Here is an 18,307-nt window from a genome sequence, read left to right on the forward strand (position 1 = left end):
TTTCTTAAAGTTTTCTTATAACTATTTTTCTTGAGGGACTCGAAAACTGTTTGCATGGGCCCTATATACAAGGTTCAAACACATTTTTACTAGACCTACTAAAATTCATGTCTTTTCCACAACTTTCAAGTACATTTTCATGATGTAATTTTCATGTAATCTACATTTCCATGGTAAATAATACGAAAAACAATGACGTTCAAATTTATTTCAGCATATTACAGAGCACGCAATCTATTTTGTTTAAATTTATTTTTATATCTATGTAAAATTACATTCTTACACAGCATTAACAATGTGAGAGCAAGTTTTTGGCCAAGGACAGAAAAGAAGTTAGTGTTGCCAGATTGGAAATGTCAACGTATCATACCAGAACCTCAAAATTATCATATTTGGAGGAAATTTATCGTACACGAGTCAAACGGAGAGTATACAGCTATTATCTAGACCAGTGGCTCTAAAACTTTTTTCACCAAGTACCACCTCAGAAAAAAATGTCTCTCCAAGTATCATCATAATGACCAGTATTGAAATATAGTAGCGTTATAGGCCTAATTAAGCAGCTAAAGTTGTGCAAAGTTAAATAACGAGGCAGATTAATTCCCATTATTAGGAATATGTTTTATGGTCAGCCACTTTAAACATTATAAGTAGTTTGAACATTAACTGTGGTTGCAGGTAAAACAAAAAACAAAACAAACAAAAAAAAACGTTTAAATTAAAATGTACATTTAAAAGTTCATTAAAAATGGCACTGTTCTTAAAAAGTAAAAGGAAAACTGCTGTACTTAAATCTAAAGTATTAACTTAGTAGCCTATTCATCAAAACCTGAAAATGTTGCTTGGACCTCATTAATAAAGGCTATATGTTATATTCATCTATCTATCTATCTATCTATCTATCTATCTATCTATCTATCTATCTATATATATATATATACACACACACACACACACACACACACACTTTGTGACAAATTTTGAAATATATGTTGCATGTACATATGACAGGGTTCACACAGGCACAGCCTAATGAAAATCAAAGACTTTTAAGCACTTTTCCAGCACCTATTTTTATTTTCAAGACTGACACGCAACGTATTGAACACCTGAAATGTATTCTCAGCAACCCAGAAAAACATTGCATAAGAATTTATACAAATAAAAACCATTAATAATAACACCTGTACAATTTTGTGATGCTTTAAGACAGATCAGAATGCATCTATTAAGTATAAATCACACAAATACCTCGACAGAAACATTTCCAACATAATTATTTTGTCGTAAAGTAATAAAAAAGTTCCACCTTTGCTAAAAGTAAGTTTCATTTCACGATACAGCCAAATAAGAAGAATATGTCATCGATAATACATCAATCTAATTACTTGACAGTTTTTGACTAAATTTAGTCAAGGTGCAAAGATAAACAATGTGTACTTTATTAGCTTAGAGATCGTGATTTTATACAGTCTGAGCACAGACGCGATGATGAGAGGACTTGCAGTTCATTTAAAAAAGCCGACATTTGCTGAAATTAGTAATTGCGCAATACCTGCATTCCCGCGCCGACATTCAGACAGAATTGAGAAGAGTGATAGGTCTCGCTGTCGAGGAGAAGAGAGCGAAACGTTGATGTAGATCGACGAAATGGCAGGAAATATGTCCGCGGTTTAATTACTCTTGCTAATAACATAGACATCTCAATCGTGAAAACATCAGAGAAGCATTATTCCAATAAAACATTTGTTTTTTCTGTCACTGCAACACAGAAAGGCCTTTGTCCCGCCCTTACGTTTCACGCAAAACTAGACACGGTCGACTGTGATTGGCCAGTTTTCACATCAGTCAAATCAACGCTTCGGAATCGAATTAGTAAGTAGCGCTGTGATCGTACGCTTCAGGGTACAACCAATGCTGATCACATCAATGTTATCGTACGCATCGAAGGATTAAGTGTTGTTATTTTTTTCTTTCATTATTCAGCGATTCCTCCGCGTACCACTAGGAGGAAGCCGCACCACAGTTGGAGAACCACTGATCTAGACAGCGTTTTGACACAACGTGCATATTACCACAATCCCTTAAAAAAACTAGGGTTCACTCTCCACCTCTGAGTTGCTGTCATCGAATGTTGCATGTTGCCAGATGTTGGGTGATTTATTTTTGCTGTACAAATTGGATGCCGTCATGGACTGCAAAATAATGCTGGTTGGCTTGAAAGCAGTACACCCTCCCGACTTTAACTCACTTGTGTGCATACTTTGTTTTGATGAGATTAACTTTGGAAAAAAACACATTCACATGACGCACTGGAATAGGGAAAACGAGAACATCAAGGGAAAACTCCCCTGTCCTTCTCACCTTCCTTTACAGCGCTAATTGTGTTAACATTTTGCTTAAAAGATCGACCTCAAACTGACCTAACCATGGGCACGTGCAGCCGGAGCGTTAACTCGTGAGAGAGCCATTCTCCACGTTGATTGGCTGAGAAGAAGTAACATAAGATGAGATAGAAAACGTGCCTAACTCCACCTTCTCCTCACAGACATTACAGAAAAGATGTAGCTAGATCAATAAGAAGCCCGAAGATTTCAATGAAATTACTTTTAAATGCCATAAAATGGAAAGACTTTAAAATAAAAATATAAAAACAGCAGGATTCCCTTTCCATTACAGGTGCCGTCCCCCCTTCATATGCAATTCTCAAAACAGTCACATAGTGGTGCATGACTGTCAGCTGATGCGCATAGTTATAAATGGACGCTGTTTCCCAAACTGATTCTGTACTCGATTTGAAGCGGGGTGAAAGTCTGGATTTTGGGTGCGTGTTTAAACAGACATATACACATAATTAATAATAACAATATCTAAAGATGTCGATCTTTGGTGTTTTTTTTTTATTATTTTCAAACACAACTAATTTCGTCCTAAATGAGCATAAAATGTTAGGAAAGCAATCTAATGCTTTTATGATAGCATTAAATGTGTGCATTTTTAAAGTTACTACCTATAAATCTAAATAAATAAGAGATTCATTCCGTCATACAGTGAAGAAATGGCTAATGAGATTTGATAGCTTGATTCTATTTCGTTATAATAGCTATCAATTTTAATAAGCTGAACTGTTTGCTAATGTATTTGCTGCTATGGTTGGGGGGGGGGGTTCCTTATTATGGTGGGCATATCCCTTATTTTTACTTCCCAATGTTGACAGGTATGATCTGCAATAGTCCCGTCACAGGATTTGCAATGTTGGAATTACAGTTTAATATAGAGTTTAATCATAATGGAGTAAAAGTTTATTATCTGCATGCATTTTAGAGAGATAGTTCATTTATGATTTTTCTTTTCTTTTTTTAATGAACACAAAAAGAATATAATTGAAAAACTCCTACAGTATTAAAACAAGTGAAGTGTGAGTACATAGTAAGTACATTTTTATCTTTGAGCAAACTGTCCCTTTAAGGCCTGTGACTGTGTGAACATTTCAATATTTCAAATTTAAAACATCTGGGCCACAAGAATTTTTTTGTAACTTTAATAAAGATTAAATAATATACAATGAAGACTATGCAGTGTTGATTATTCAATATCTGTACCTGAATAGGGAATCTATCATTCACTCTACAAAATCCCCCCAATCAATTCAAATAAACCTGTTAAGTCATCTGGTGAAGTATTCACATCGCAATATATATCACAGAAATACAAAATATCCCTATATAAATAGCCCTAATTCAAATATACAGATATTTGTTAAACTAATTTCCATGACTTTTCCAAAACTTTTTCAGGCCTGGAAAATGCCATGTTAAAACTCCATGACTTTTTCAGGTTTTCCTTGACCCTATGAACCCTGTATATAAAGGCATTAGTCACCATGCAGGCTATAATCCACAAAGATCAGACCTTGTTGACTGAAAGCATGTGGTTTTCTTAATTTAAAAATAAAAGACTGCATCCGATAACACAAAAGTGCAACTGTGATAAAAGCAATTTTCAGCAAGATAAGAGAGTTTCTGATAGTAGCAGGGAAAGGTGAAGTTTATGTTACTGATAAAACTGTTAATGATTGTGCAGGGAGCAAATAAACAGCATTAAATCACTTTTCAAGGATTAAAATTAACCATATACTGACATCAGAGGCTTGGATTATGAAAGGGTAATTTTAATTGTCAGAAATATGGAAAAGACAGAGATATTTATTTTTAATCTTAAAATGGTAGCAGACAGAGAAAAAAAATCGACTGAAAAAAAAATAATTCTGTTCCTAATTGTACTTTATACAAAAAAACTTCTTAATTTATGCAAAAAAAAAGCAATTATATATATATAGATTTTTTTTAATTATATATATATATATATATATATATATATATATATATATATATATATATATATATATATATATATATATATATATATATATTTCTAATTCCAGGTGCAAGAGGTTAAAATATTTGTCTATATCCATTAATCTGCTCCTTAAAAATCCTGTAAATCAGATCTCTCTTAAAAAACAAATAAACTAAAGACTAAATAATATAGCCATAATATTGACCAGTTTAACAGACTTAAATGTAAAATTATAATAAAAAAATCTGACTAAGCCAAGATGTATCTAGTATGTACTTTTTATAACACTTGTTATCATTGTGTGTGTGTTTGCTATAACCCCCCCTCCTCCCTACACTCAGTGGGTACAGCCAAACAGTAAATTATTATTGTTAAGATAAAGAGCAAATGTGTGTGTTTAGGTTATTGCAGCACTGATACAAATCTTTAGTATCTTATTATCCAATTATCGTGACAGTGTTATGACCTGGCAATCACGTAAATAAAAATCCATCCTATGTCTTGTTTAAATGCATCTCTGTGCATATGTTTATTATTACATAGCATTGGTGGTGTTTAAACTGTGCTATGTTGTGTCAGGTAAAAGCGAGAGGTATATATAAACTCTATGAATTCATTTGACTTTTGTAAAATTTGACAATGTTTATTGCATGAACACAAATAACAACAATCAACTGAACACATTTAAAAAGACATACTGACACATTGAACTGAGTTTCATATATATGTGGCACAAGCAAACTAATGATAAATTAAAATTATGTAGAGCTATAAGAAGGTTAACATTATATAATAATGTTTCAAAGCAGAGTGTCACTATGTACATACTTAAATATGTTCCCTGATGGTACTTCTTCCCTGATGGTACAGTCTTGTAGATACTGCTTCTGAGGGATTAAATCTAAATAATAATTTAATGCTATGAATGGTATTCAATTTCAAAAAATATATATATTCTACAACAGCCATCTCTACATCATAATGTATAATACTCTGAAATTAACTACAGAATAATGTTTAGAACTTGTCTTTTTTCTCAAGGTCAATGTATTCCCCTGCAGGACGTTTTTGTTTTTTGGAGGCCTTGACAAGTCCATACACTAAGAGGATAACAGTGATGGCAGCGATAATAGAAAGACTGAAGAGGACATTAAGAGCCAGTTCAGCATCAGAAATGGACACTTCCAAACCCAAGAAACTGACCGATAGTTCCTCAACAGGAGGAGGTAAAGTAGTAATTCCTGTAAAAACATGAAAATACTCAGTTACATGTATGAGATGATGAATAGATAGATAGATGAATTGATGGATGGAAAGATAGATAGATGAATGAATGAATGAATAAATGAATGAATGAATGAATGAATGAATGAATAAATGCATGAATGAATGAATGAATGGAGATAAATGGATGATCAGAAAGATAGATGGATTGACGGATGGATAGACAGACAGAAAGATAGATGAATAGATAGATGGATAGTTGGAAAGATGAATAGATAGATAAATGAATGAATGATGGATGGATGGATGGATGGATGGATAGATGGATGACTGGATAGATGGACAGATGGATAGACAGGGAGATGTGAGAGTGGATGGAAGAATTGATGGATGGATGGATAGACAGAGGGAGATGTATGGATGGATGGATGGATAGATAGATGGTTAAACGGAGAGACTGAAAGATTAATGATAGATAGATAGATAGATAGATAGATAGATAGATAGATAGATAGATAGATAGATAGATAGATAGATAGATAGATAGATAGATAGATAGATAGATAGATAGATAGATAGATAGATAGATAGATGAATGGATGAAAGATAGATACCTGGGGTGTCGTCTTCAGGTTCATGGACTTGACATTTATGTGGACGTTCTTCTGGGCTTATGAAGCCATTGCAGTTTATTATAGTAGCATAGTTCCAGACAGATTTCTTAGGAATACGTGGTAAATTGGGGTCTGACCGATTTACATAAAAAAGGCCAAATCTATCATCAAAACCTGTTGCCCATTCCAGATTGTCCATTAATGTCCAGGCAGCGTAGCCACGGATGTCCACACCATCCAGCATATATGCTAAAGAATAAAATTTACATAAGAATTAACTGAAAATGATCAACGAAAATGCAATGAGCAGTATTACAGGAATCTATCATTTAATGCTGTCTTGAATTACTTCTCAAAGGGGAAAAAATCTTTACCTTTCAGGGCCTGATTGATATAGTTATCATAGTAGTGGATTCGAGAGATGTCATTCAGATTCACTGGCCCTCGTTCTGACACCCCGTTTTCGGTAATGTAAATCGTATGGTCTCCATATTCCTCCTTAATGAAATTCAGAATCTTTCGGAATCCCACAGGAGTTACTTTCAGCCAAAAGGATCCAGAATCTAGCCATGTACGGTCTGTAACAGTTCCTACACCCCTGGAATAGATGGCAGTATTATAATGCCGATGCTTGTAAACCAAGCAAAGTGTGCCAGAAACAGTTACAAATAAAATGTTACCTGTCTGCATCATAGTGCTGGAGGTCCTTGTAGTCAAAATTATAGGCTAAAACAGTGGTGTAGTGGTTGAATCCAAAATAATCATGAGTACCTTTAATTCTTGCTACTTCTTCTGGGGTAAATTCTGGAAGCCTGTCAAATGTAAAATGAAAATGTTAAGTCTTTTAGAAGCATCCAAAGTCTTGAGAAAAATAATATCCTTATTTACCTTGATTTAGATAGACCAGCTGCCAAACTTCTCTCTCGAACAATATCCTTCATTAAATCACTGTAATCTCCATTAAACACTGGATGAGCAAACCAACCAAGCTGAAACTGTTTCGAGGGATAAAAAAAGCAGTGGTACATTACCAACGACTATAGAATACACAAGACATGTAACTTGTGTAGTTTTAAATAGGGAAAAATGTAATCGCCAATATGGCTGTTCTAGTAAAGGGAGCTTCGTCTTTTAGTAAAGGAGCCAATCATCGATCACTATAGACCAAAGGTGTCAAATCTAGTTCCCGGTCGGCCGCAGCTCTGCACAGTTTAGTTCCAACCCTTACCTGTAGGTTTCAAACAAGCCTGAAGGACTCAATTAGTTTGATCAGGTGTGTTTAATTAGGGTTGAAACTAAACTGTGCAGAGCTGCGGCCCTCCAGGAACTGGATTTGACACCTGTGCTATAGACTGACAATTCTCTGGGGGAGGGGCCCGGTCCAGACTTGTGTTTTTATGACTAGTGCTAGTGAAGGGAGCCTCGCCTTTTAGTAAAGGAGCCAATTATCCATCATTATAGACCACATGTGTCAAAGCCAGTTCCTGGTTGGCCGCAGCTCTGCAGTTTAGTCCCAACCCTGCTTCAACACACTTATGCCGTGGTCACACTCAAGTTTGAGCATGTGAAATTCTTTAGTATGGTGCTGCGAAAAGGGGCCGGATTAAACACAATGATTAGACAATAAAAAAAAGCGAGTGATTGGTCCATATTTTAAATTTCTTTACAGAGAGGTAATGTTTTGATCTTCAATTGGTCCTACGTGGTCACGTGATGGGATTTCGTGGGTCAAAGTTCACAGAGCTTGAACTTTACACCGCATGCGAAACTTGTCGCATGAGCTTGCGTTTCCGGTCTGCTTCCGGTCGCATGCATATAAATGGAAGTCTATGGGGAGAATAGTCCAGTGTGACTGCTGCTTTACCTGAAGGTTTCAAACAAGCCTGAAGGACTCAATTAGTTTGATTAGGAGTGTTTAATTAGGGTTGAAACAACTGTGCAGAGCTGCGGCACTTCAGGAACTGTCTTTGACACCTGTGCTGTAGACTGACAATTCTCTGGGGGAGGGGCCTGGTCCAGACTCAATCAATCAATCAAGCCTTTATTTGTCACATAGACTTTCATGCTAGTGGAATTGGACCCCCCGACCATACACAAACATCATATTTCAGGGGAAAACATGTCGAAGAGAAGTAGCGTTTAGAAAGAGGAAATAGATACATGGGGAGAGAGAGGCGAGAAAAAACTCCCTCTCACATTGCTCTTGAATTAGGGCAGTGTGAGATCAGGGAGAAAAAAAAAGCACATAAACACATAGACATAACATTGCAACAGGAGATGGGATGTGGATATAGTCCGGTGAAGGTGGCCAGCCATCTGGTCCTGCAGCCAGGCGGCTCTGGTCACAGACCTGCCTACCCACTCTAGTCGGTGAAAGCACACGAAGGCGTAGGATACGGGGAGCAGGAATTCAGGGAGTCTCCTTATCTTCCTATACGGAAAATTTATTTGGATAGCAGGACACAGAGAGCCTCAGAGATAGAATAAGACGAGACAAGAGGAGCCAGCCAAGAGAGATATGGGACAGAGAGGAAAAAAGTGTGACCGCCTTTGACCGAGAGCCAAAGAAAAAGATGACAGTTTTAATGACAGTTTCTGCAGCTTCATTGCTATGAACCTTCTGAGGTCATTAAGTATGCTGGAATCAGCGAATTCTTGCCTCAAAGATATGAGAACAGTATATACGTAAAGCTTGAAATCTCTACTTTTAAATGTAACCTGTATGAAACAAACATAGGGTAAAGTCTGTCCCATCTGACCTTATGAATTCCAGCCTCCACCATTCATTTGCAACCACAAACTTGTAAACAAAGAGGTCACTGTCATTATGGGAAAAGATTTGCCATCAAGATTGAGTTGCAGAAGTAGCAATTGGATGAAGCATTATTCATGTATAACACGTTCATACAGAAGTTAAATAGTTTGATTGAAAGGATGATGTATCATCGTGTCCTCCAGAAAATGATATAAAGGAAGCTGGTGTCGGGTTCAAATTCCTATCTAGTGCGATTGCGCATTAGCTTGGGCAACCTGATTTTTAAAAATTTGATTTGAATGTTTAGAAATGAAGTTTAAGAGACAGTTGTTGCTAAATTTCATTGGTGATTACAAAATGTAATTTAATCGTAAGGTTGACAAACAGGTTTGGTGAATTGATATTTCGGATAGAGAGAAGATGACGTTTTCCCATTCAAGGCATTTGCATGTCTGTGAGGAATTTTAAATATGGCCGTTGAGTGAAATAAATTGCCTTAAAGGAACTTTAGGATGACTTATGCACATATTTAGACTTATTCATAAAACTCTTGATGTAGAAGTTGCATTACAACAAAACTGTACCTGAACCACACGCCTGGCAGCATCCACATCTTCCTGTTTGTATGGATTTCTTGGTTCAGCCCAGTCAGAGTTTATAGTGATGCCAACAATTCCACCGTGTTTTGCACGATATTTATCATTATACAGATGCCAGGCCTCAGCATGAGCCTTAATAAGGTTGTGTGCCACAATATATGGCGCAGTGCCTGGCCTGAAAGTTATACCTGAACAGAACAGCCATATATTGCATTACTAACTGTTAACAGTGATAAACTAAGCAACTTTTGTATGTGGAAAAGATTTCTTTTTAATGAGAATTATACCTGGTGCTGCACTTCCATAGCCATGTCCGACCATTGCAACATTGTAGGGTTCATTTATAGTAATCCAAAACTTTACTTTGTCTCCTAGACTGTTAAATACAACATCAGCATAGTCTTTAAATCTATTAACAACAGTGTCATTCTCCCAGCCACCAACATCCTGGAGAGCTTGTGGCAGATCCCAGTGGTATAGAGTCACCTACAAGTTCAAATTGATCAATAGACTGTTAGAAATTAGTGAAATATTTGTTTATATTTCTATTGTGTTATGTAACAATTTACCTGTGGCTTGATATTGGCTGCCAAAAGAGCATCTATCAGTCTATGATAGTAGTTGAGCCCAGCCTCATTAATTTTCCTGTTTGTTCCATCTGGCATAATTCTGGGCCATGAAATAGAAAATCGATAGTGGTTGACTCTCAGTGTTTTGAGATTATCGATATCCTCTTCGATCTTGTTGTAGCTGTCACAGGCAATGTCACCGTTTTCATCTTGGGATATCTTTAAAGAAGTGTGTGCAAATTTGTCCCAAATGCTTAGGCCTTTTCCATCAGCTCTCCAGGCGCCCTCTATCTGTGATGATGTAGCATTGCATACAATATTTTCTCTATCTCTGAGCAAGTACATGATAATAATAATTCTAAATACAAATTGAATTGTACCTGATATGCAGCAGTTGCTGTGCTCCATACAAATCCCTCTCGGAAATGTCCAAATAGCATTTCTTCCTCCACGGGCATTGGAAAGCCATTGTTTCTCATTATATCAAAGTAGAGGTGAGCTGAGCGCTTTGGGGTTCTTGGTCGACTTGAATGTTTAAAGTCCACATGGTGAAGTCCATAGCCAACATTGTAGCCATTCAGCCACTCAAAGGAGTCCATGAGAGAACTAGCAATGTATCCTTTAACACGTACTCCATCCAGGTTGTGCGCTAAAATGAGAGCACATATAAATGATTTACAGTTTGACAATATTATACACATCTCTGACCCTGGGACACAAAACCAGTCTTATGTTGCAGGGGTATATTTTTGTCAGATGTGTACAAATCTCAAATATGTACGTTTATGATTGGTTTTGGCGTCCAGGGTCACATTTGGACTAACATGAACAGTGTAACTATACCTTTAAGAGCCTCATCAACATAGGTCTTCAAGTAGAATATTCTATCAGTGTCATCTGTCGTAATGGCAGTGCCAGTAGCTACACCATTTTCTGTAATAAAAATCTCAGGATTTCCATACTCTTCTTTTAACCAAATGAGAAGTCTCCTGAGTCCCCAAGCAACAGCTTTCTGCTCACTGACAGCTGTATTTTCAGAGCCATCTGCCTTGTCCCTCTCAATATCCTGGTCAGTCTGATAGGACTCGATATTAAGTCTGCTGGTCACATGGCGCACGACTTTGGTAGTGTATGTGTTAATGCAGAATACATCAGCTGTTCCTTGGATAAAAGCTTTGTCTTGGTCAGTAAAAGAAGGTAAGCGGGATTCTTTCAAGCCTTGCAGTTCACTCTTGTTGCCAACTTGCCACTTCATGGCATCAGGGTAGTCACCATTTTTAAATATGGGATGTGCAAACCAGCCTAGTTGGAATTGAAGGGCTCGGTCCGCAGCCACAACCTCTCGAGGGATGTTGACATCCAGGGGTTCTGCCCATTCAGCGTTCAGACTAATGGATACCAGACCTCCTTGAGATGCCCTGTATTTCTCATCATATGTGTGATAAGCTTGTGCATGAGCTTTCAGGAGGTTGTGTGCAACCCTGTATGGAGCATCTCCAGGTTTCTTCACATTAGGTGGAATCTGACCCAGCCCATATCCCAACCATGCAATCGTCTGGGGTTCATTAAAGGTGATCCAAAACTTCACCCTGTCTCCAAATGTTGCATAGCAGAAGTCACAATATTCATTGAATATGCTAATCATTTCAGTGTTGTCCCAACCGTTGATGTTTTGTAAAGCCTGCGGCAGGTCCCAATGGTAGAGAGTCACCATGGGTGTGATATTATTTGCTATGAGACCATCTATAAGCCTGTTGTAGTAATCCACCCCCTTCTGGTTAAGAGAAGATTTATAGCCATTTGGAAAGATCCGAGACCATGACAATGAGAATCTATAAGTCTTTACTTTTAGGGCCCTCAACATGTGTAGATCTTCATCTACTTTATTGTAGCTATCACATGCAACATCGCCATTGGCATTGCTTGGGATATTACCAGGTTTCTGAGTGAAAGTATCCCAAACACTTGGTCCTTTTCCATCTGCATTCCAGCCACCTTCAACCTGATATGCTGAAGATGAGACACCCCACTGAAATCCCTCTGAAAATGTTCCATAGTGATAAAGCTGCCTCTCAAATTTGGTTTGAGATGAATACTTTTCCCAAACAACCTTGGATTTTGAAGGCACTTCAGATGGAGGCAAACTAGGGAGTCTTCTACTCTCAATGTGATATCCATGGATTTGCATTTTAGGGCTTGCTGCAGTCTCAGCAAATCCATTTCTCTCAATCACCTGTGAGTAATAATATGCTGATTCTTTAGGGGTTCTTGGCCTGTCTGGATCATCAAAGTTCACATAGTGCAAACCAAATCGTTGAGTGTAACCTGAAGGACCTTCATATCCGTCCATTAGAGACTGGACTGTAAACCTCTGAACGACAACATCATCCACACGCACAGCTGTTTAGACACAAAAAAGATAGTTAATATACTTTAAATAGTAAACTTGATTTTATTTTAATGCCATACCAACATCTCTGGCTATATTAACGATAGTAAAAAAGTTTTCACCTTTTATTCTTACCTTTCATTGCTTCATTAATGTAAGCTTTAAGATAGTCAACACGCAAAGTGTCATTGATCCCGTCACCAGTATACTCAGTTGGCATTCCATTTCCTGTGATATAGATGGGCACCTTTGTGATAGATGTGTACTCTAAAAAGATGTAATACAATAACCGCCGAAGCCCCCATGGAACAGAATGGATCTGGTCAGAAGCTGTAGTGGGCCATGTAGGGTCAATATGAGCCTGGAAGTCCCCAACATTATCTGGCCCAGCATCACAGCTAGTCAAATTTTCACTAATCAGTCGGGATGTTTGGTGGTTTAGTCCGAAGAAATCAGCTGTGCCTCGGATTCTTTGTTTCTCAGCCTCGGTGAAGACAGGGAGTCTTGCCAGATCTTGACCACAGAATGCTTTCTTTTTCTCAATTTGCTCCCTCAGTACAGCTGGGTAGTCTCCATCTACAAATATTGGATGAGCAAACCAGCCCAGCATGAAGTTTAGATAACGCTCAGCTGCTGCTACATCCTGATCACTTGAGGGATCCCTCGGCTCTGCCCAATCTGAGTTCAGAGCAATGCCCACTTTTCCACTATACAGTTTCCTGTATTTATCATTATAAATATGCCAGGCTTCAGCATGAGATTTCAGAATATTGTGTGTCACCTGTGAATACAAGCAAATCATTGCCAATATATACAATATACAATAGAAATCACAGTATATTTGGTACTTTCTTAAATTGACATGCACACCTTGTAAGAGGCCATTACTGGGTCTTTAATGCTTGGAGGATATTCCCCTGTTCCATATCCCAAATTGCTCACTACCCAGGGACTGCCAAAGGTTATCCATGTTTTGACTCTGTCTCCATAACGAGAGAAGCAGAAGTCAGAAAACTCTTTGAAAGCTTCCACAATGGAGTCATTAATCCAGCCCCCTGAATTCTGTAGAGCTTGGGGAAGGTCCCAGTGATGCAGGGTAACAGTGGGTTCGATTCCTGATTGCAGGAGTGTATTAATCATCTTGTCATAATAAGCAGCTCCCTTTTCAACAAAACTTTCTTTGCGTCCAGTAGGGAAAATGCGAGCCCAGGAAATTGAGAACTGATAATTTGGTGCCATCATGCCCCTAAGCAGATACACATCATAGTCCACCTTGTGATAACTATCACAGCCCAAAATGGATTCGTTGACCCCGGCCTCATGGTTAAAACGGTCCCATATGGTCTCACCCTTCCCGTGTTCTGCTGATCCACCTTCCACTTTGAAACTCTCACTGGAGACAGACCATTGAAAATCAACTGGGAACGAGCCACTGAGGAACTGATCACGTTCAGCTTCAGTCTGACTTTTGAATTTCTCCCAAACCTTCTTGTATGAGAATGCAGTAGCTGATTTCTGATAGAAGACAGACTTAGCATCTTCATTCTGCAGACTAAAAGAAATCATACTGTTTGTATAACGGTAACAGTTGTATATATTGTATAACAGTAAGAGTTATAACTGTATACATGTAGGATTTTAATTTTAAGTATTACCTTATGAGTGTTTTGTCATAATCTAGCTTCTCAAAAACATGTGTGATGTCACAGCCTATGATATGATGGTCGTTGTTCTGTAAAACTGACATTATTGAGACTATGTTAGCGACTGAATTTTTTATTTCATGAGCAACAGAATTTGAATGCATTGGTTAAAAGTATGCTAACATTTACCTTCAAGAACTACAGTAAGTGGCTGGAAATCATGTTCATATCCATCACAATCATTTACTGTCAGCTGATAAATAAGTAGGGACTTTTGACCGCTGACAATCTGCAAAGATTATCAAATGCCATTTCAGTGTTCTTGGAAAATGCCATAATGCAATTTAAGCAGTGTTTCAGTATTAAAAACAAGCTGAGTTAGGAAATCTTATGAAATCATATGGCTAATTACTAGGCTGATTTATTGTGAAGATGATTATATAATCCTTGCTCAGCCAGAGAAGCCACTTACCTGTACCTTTCTCAATTCCTCAGTAAGAGCTGTCTGCAATTTGCAGTTGAACTGCATGTGCACAGAGAGGAAATCCACATAGTTCTGAAAGTGTGATAAGAGAAACATTTGATAAATTACATAATATTAACCAACAATATACATGATAATCATATTTAGCTTTTACCATAATTTTTGATCCCATTTGATAAATGGATGTAACATCTCTGGCTCTGATTCCAAGAGACAAACGAAGCCCTGAAAACCAAATAAATATCATATTAAGTTACAGCCTAGTTGTACAAATTAACTATGCTGTTGGAGACAGATGCTATGTAAATTTATACTTTGAATACAATAATTCTATATATTTTGTAATGTTTGTGTTGGTACAGCCTATTAAAGTATTTTTTTTTTTATTTTACACTCAGAAATAAATGTTTAAAGTTGTCACAAGTTTGAAAAGGCTGAGGAACGCTATGCACACATGCACTGCAGTAGTCAGGGTTGGGTCACCCTTTATTTTGATGGTCTATTTGTTACATTGTATCATGTCAACTAATTCTCATTAGATTATAAGTAGACTGTTAGGTTGGGGTTAGGGTTAGTGTAAGTTGACATGTACTTGCAAAGTTTCTTATAGTCAGTTTCTTCAATTTTGGCTGTTTGAAGTATGCAACAAATGTAAGCAGAATTTGGACCAGCATTTCTAATATGGGGGGCAGACATAACTAGGATACAGCCTCAAGTGTTACTAGCTGGTTAGTCTTTTAAGACCAGGAGAGTGAAGTTTGCTTACATAGCTCCTACTATCTGGCCACCATTGTCCACAAGTGTCACCCTTATAAGTCTAACCTCTCCACTACAAGCAGAATTTAAACCATTGTTTTCAAAGTGGGAAGCAGGTGTGCTAACAAGAATGCAGCCTCTAGTTGATTTTTCACAAGTGTCGTTTTTATCAAGCTGAATTGAATTGAGATAAGAACCTTTAGAGTTACTGTTAGCCCTTGACAACTAACCCTTGTTTGTTTTATGTACACACTGTCAAATTTAAAAGGTAAAGGTATGAGCTGTCACTAGGGCAGTAACTTTTCAGAAGGTACACATTTGTATCTGAAAGTCTCCATATTGGTACTTTAAAATACATATTAGAACCTAAAAAGTACAAGAGTACCTCATTAAAATTTCTTAGTTTGAGATAACAATATTGATGCTTCAGGTAAAATGTGGAAAAACTGTACAAAAGCACGCACATCCCTCTTAACTGGGTGCTCAGCCAAAAATGCAAAAAGTGCAACATAAAATATTCATCAAAGGCAGCAACACCAAAGCTCCAAAAATACAAATTTATTAAATTAAAAAGGCTGACACAAAGCGTGTGTAACGTTTCGAGCCACACGGCTCTTTATCAGACAGTTTGACACACCTGATTGTGATGAAAACTGTCTGATGAAGAGCCGTGTGGCTCGAAACGTTACACACGCTTTGTGTCAGCCTTTTTAATTTAATAAATTTGTATTTTTGGAGCTCAGGTAAAATGTGGACCTACTGAAAAGATACCAGCCCCAGTGATAGAGCTCATACCTACAGTATATTTCTGCATAAGAGTACATAAGTCTTACCTTTGAACTTTTGATCAAAGACTTTGTAAGTATTTTCATGGGACTGGAGAGCATTATGAAGTTGTTCATCTTGTAGCTCATGCAGGTGGCTGAATGTGACGAACGTGTCCACGTGATCCCTAAATGTACTGAACACAAATCCTGCATACTGCTCAAACATCTGCACTAGCAATGGATTCTCCCAACCTCCATATTTGGCTCTGAAGAGTTCTGGTACTTCAGAACGATGGAGAACCAGCAGAGGTTTGATGCCTGAATCAGTCAGCTGTTGCACAAGCGTCTTAAAGCACATCACAGTTTCTTCATGTGGCTGGTTGGCATCACCTGTAGGAAGAATATGAGACCAAGACAGGAGAACTTTGAAGTTGGTCACCCCTCTTCTTTGAAGGTACAAGAAGTAGTCTTTGGATTGTTGTGGCAGTGGACCTCCACAGTTAAACACATATTGTTCCTCTGAATGTAAAGTCTTGCTGGTGGTCAGAGGGCCCGCAAGTAGCATGAACTCCTGTTCATTTGCATTACTGTAGCTCCAGCAAATAGCCAACACACCTAGAGAAAGAAATCCCTCTAGGAACTTCATTGTGAGAGTGTTGCAAATAAATGCAGCATTCAAGGCTCTTTATAACCACTGCTAATCTAAGAGAGAGACATACCCATCAGAGTCACAGGTCAATTCTAGTGGTACAATTTATGGTAGTCGTTAAGTTTTCATCATATAGACTCTGGACTAAGATAAGTTTGCTATAGAGTAAGAATATAATTCATTTAAAGAAACACTGGGCTACAAATAACAGCATAACATTATTAAGTCACCGAAAAAAATTTTCTCAGTTCAACATTAGTTTCTAATGTTTCACATTAGTCTCAGTTTATTAAAATATTTTAACTTTAAAGCAGTCCCTGCTGTACATCTGAATGAAGCTTGCAGTCATGCTTCATTAGAAGTAATTGTGATTACCATAAGTTGTCATAAAATCAAGAGCATAAGGGAAATCACAGCAGACAGCAATATATTCACTGTGCAAAACATTCAATCTTATCTACCAAACAATCTGATAAAATCAATCTCAAAGTACTTTGTACTAGAGTAACATTAAGTTGGTTATGGCGGCTAGTGGATGGATTAACAGGACACAGTGTGTCAGCTTTTTAATGAAGCATTCAGTTGCTCAATAAGATTATTCATCAATTTAATTCCTTTATTTGATAAATAGATTAATCCGGCTGGAATGAGAGGTAGAGTTGGTTGTCATCGGCATAGCAGTGGTAGGAAAAGCCATGATTCTGAATGATAGACCCAAGTAATGTCATGTAAATAAAGAAGCGTTCTTAGAAACAAGCTATCAGAAATATTGACAAATAAAAATAAGATGTGAATGAACCATTATTACTTTTGTGGTGTTACATCGCCATCCTGTGGACCATCCAGTGCGTTGGCCTTCAGTAGTGACATTTGCATTAAATTGATCTGTATTAAACTGAACTGATTTAAAATGTTACATGGATGTCAATTTCTTTTTTTTTATAATTATTTTTAGGGGTTTTTCACCTTTATTTGGAAAGGACAGTAAAGGTTGCAGACAGGAAAGTATTGGGAGCAGAGAGAGGGGAAGGGTTGGCAAAGGACCTCGAGCTGGGAATCGAACTCGGGTCTCCATGAGCACCATGTTGCTTGCTATATGTCAGAGCACTAGGCTACTGGCGCCGACCAATGTCAATTTCTAAAGTAGATTATCACAAAGCATTTGAGCTTCTCTGTTCAAAGCAAATAAAACACCCTCTGTCAGTATCAGGCTCAATGTTGAGGGCACAGAGAGCCAAGAACAACATAAAAATAAAGAACTGAGAGATAGATCAGGGGCGACGCAGTGGCTTAGTAGGTAGTGCTGTTGCCTCACAGCAAGAAGGTCGCTGGCTTGAGCCTCAGCTGGGTCAGTTGGCGTTTCTGTGTGGAGTTCTCCCTGCGTTTCCTCCGGGTGCTCCGGTCTCCCCCACAGTCCAAAGACATGCAGTACAGGTGAATTGGGAATTGTGAATTGTTTCCCAGTGATGGGTTGCAGCTGGCAGGGCATGCGTAAAAAC

The 18,307-nt window shown here is 37.7% G+C and overlaps 1 protein-coding gene across 2 annotated transcripts; it reads right to left on the reverse strand.

Moving 5' to 3' along the window:
• Nucleotides 1-4,851: 4,851 nt before the first annotated feature.
• LOC130235330 (lactase/phlorizin hydrolase) lies at nt 4,852-16,805 on the reverse strand. 2 transcript variants are annotated; one of them, XM_056465893.1, is made up of 17 exons: nt 16,226-16,805; nt 14,791-14,861; nt 14,625-14,708; nt 14,342-14,441; nt 14,165-14,249; nt 13,380-14,061; nt 12,645-13,290; nt 10,964-12,520; nt 10,501-10,769; nt 10,121-10,411; nt 9,839-10,037; nt 9,537-9,739; nt 7,086-7,192; nt 6,878-7,009; nt 6,572-6,795; nt 6,198-6,446; nt 4,852-5,600 (listed from the first exon to the last, which is right to left on the reverse strand). In XM_056465893.1, the coding sequence occupies exons 1-17, from the start codon at nt 16,803-16,805 to the stop codon at nt 5,377-5,379; spliced, it is 5,703 nt and encodes a 1,900-aa protein (XP_056321868.1). In that variant the 3' UTR covers nt 4,852-5,376. The 2 variants fall into 2 exon arrangements, with proteins under 2 accessions (XP_056321868.1, XP_056321869.1); XM_056465894.1 differs by having other exon boundaries at nt 4,854-5,600; nt 14,631-14,708; nt 16,226-16,467.
• Between the last annotated feature and the right edge of the window lie 1,502 nt (nt 16,806-18,307).

The sequence above is a fragment of the Danio aesculapii genome, chromosome 9 (genome assembly GCF_903798145.1).
Source record: "Danio aesculapii chromosome 9, fDanAes4.1, whole genome shotgun sequence".
Taxonomy (NCBI): Eukaryota; Metazoa; Chordata; class Actinopteri; order Cypriniformes; family Danionidae; genus Danio; species Danio aesculapii.

Bases quoted from the DNA above. Each gene is read 5' to 3' on its own strand.
- LOC130235330 (XM_056465893.1), bottom strand. From the start codon at position 16,805: ATGAAGTTCCTAGAGGGATTTCTTTCTCTAGGTGTGTTGGCTATTTGC. The intron at 14,250-14,341 runs GTAAATGTTAGC...CAATAATGTCAG, and splicing joins ACTTACTGTAGTTCTTGAAG to TTTTACAGAACAACGACCAT. The intron at 10,770-10,963 runs GTATAGTTACAC...CTCTCATTTTAG, and splicing joins TGTTGATGAGGCTCTTAAAG to CGCACAACCTGGATGGAGTA.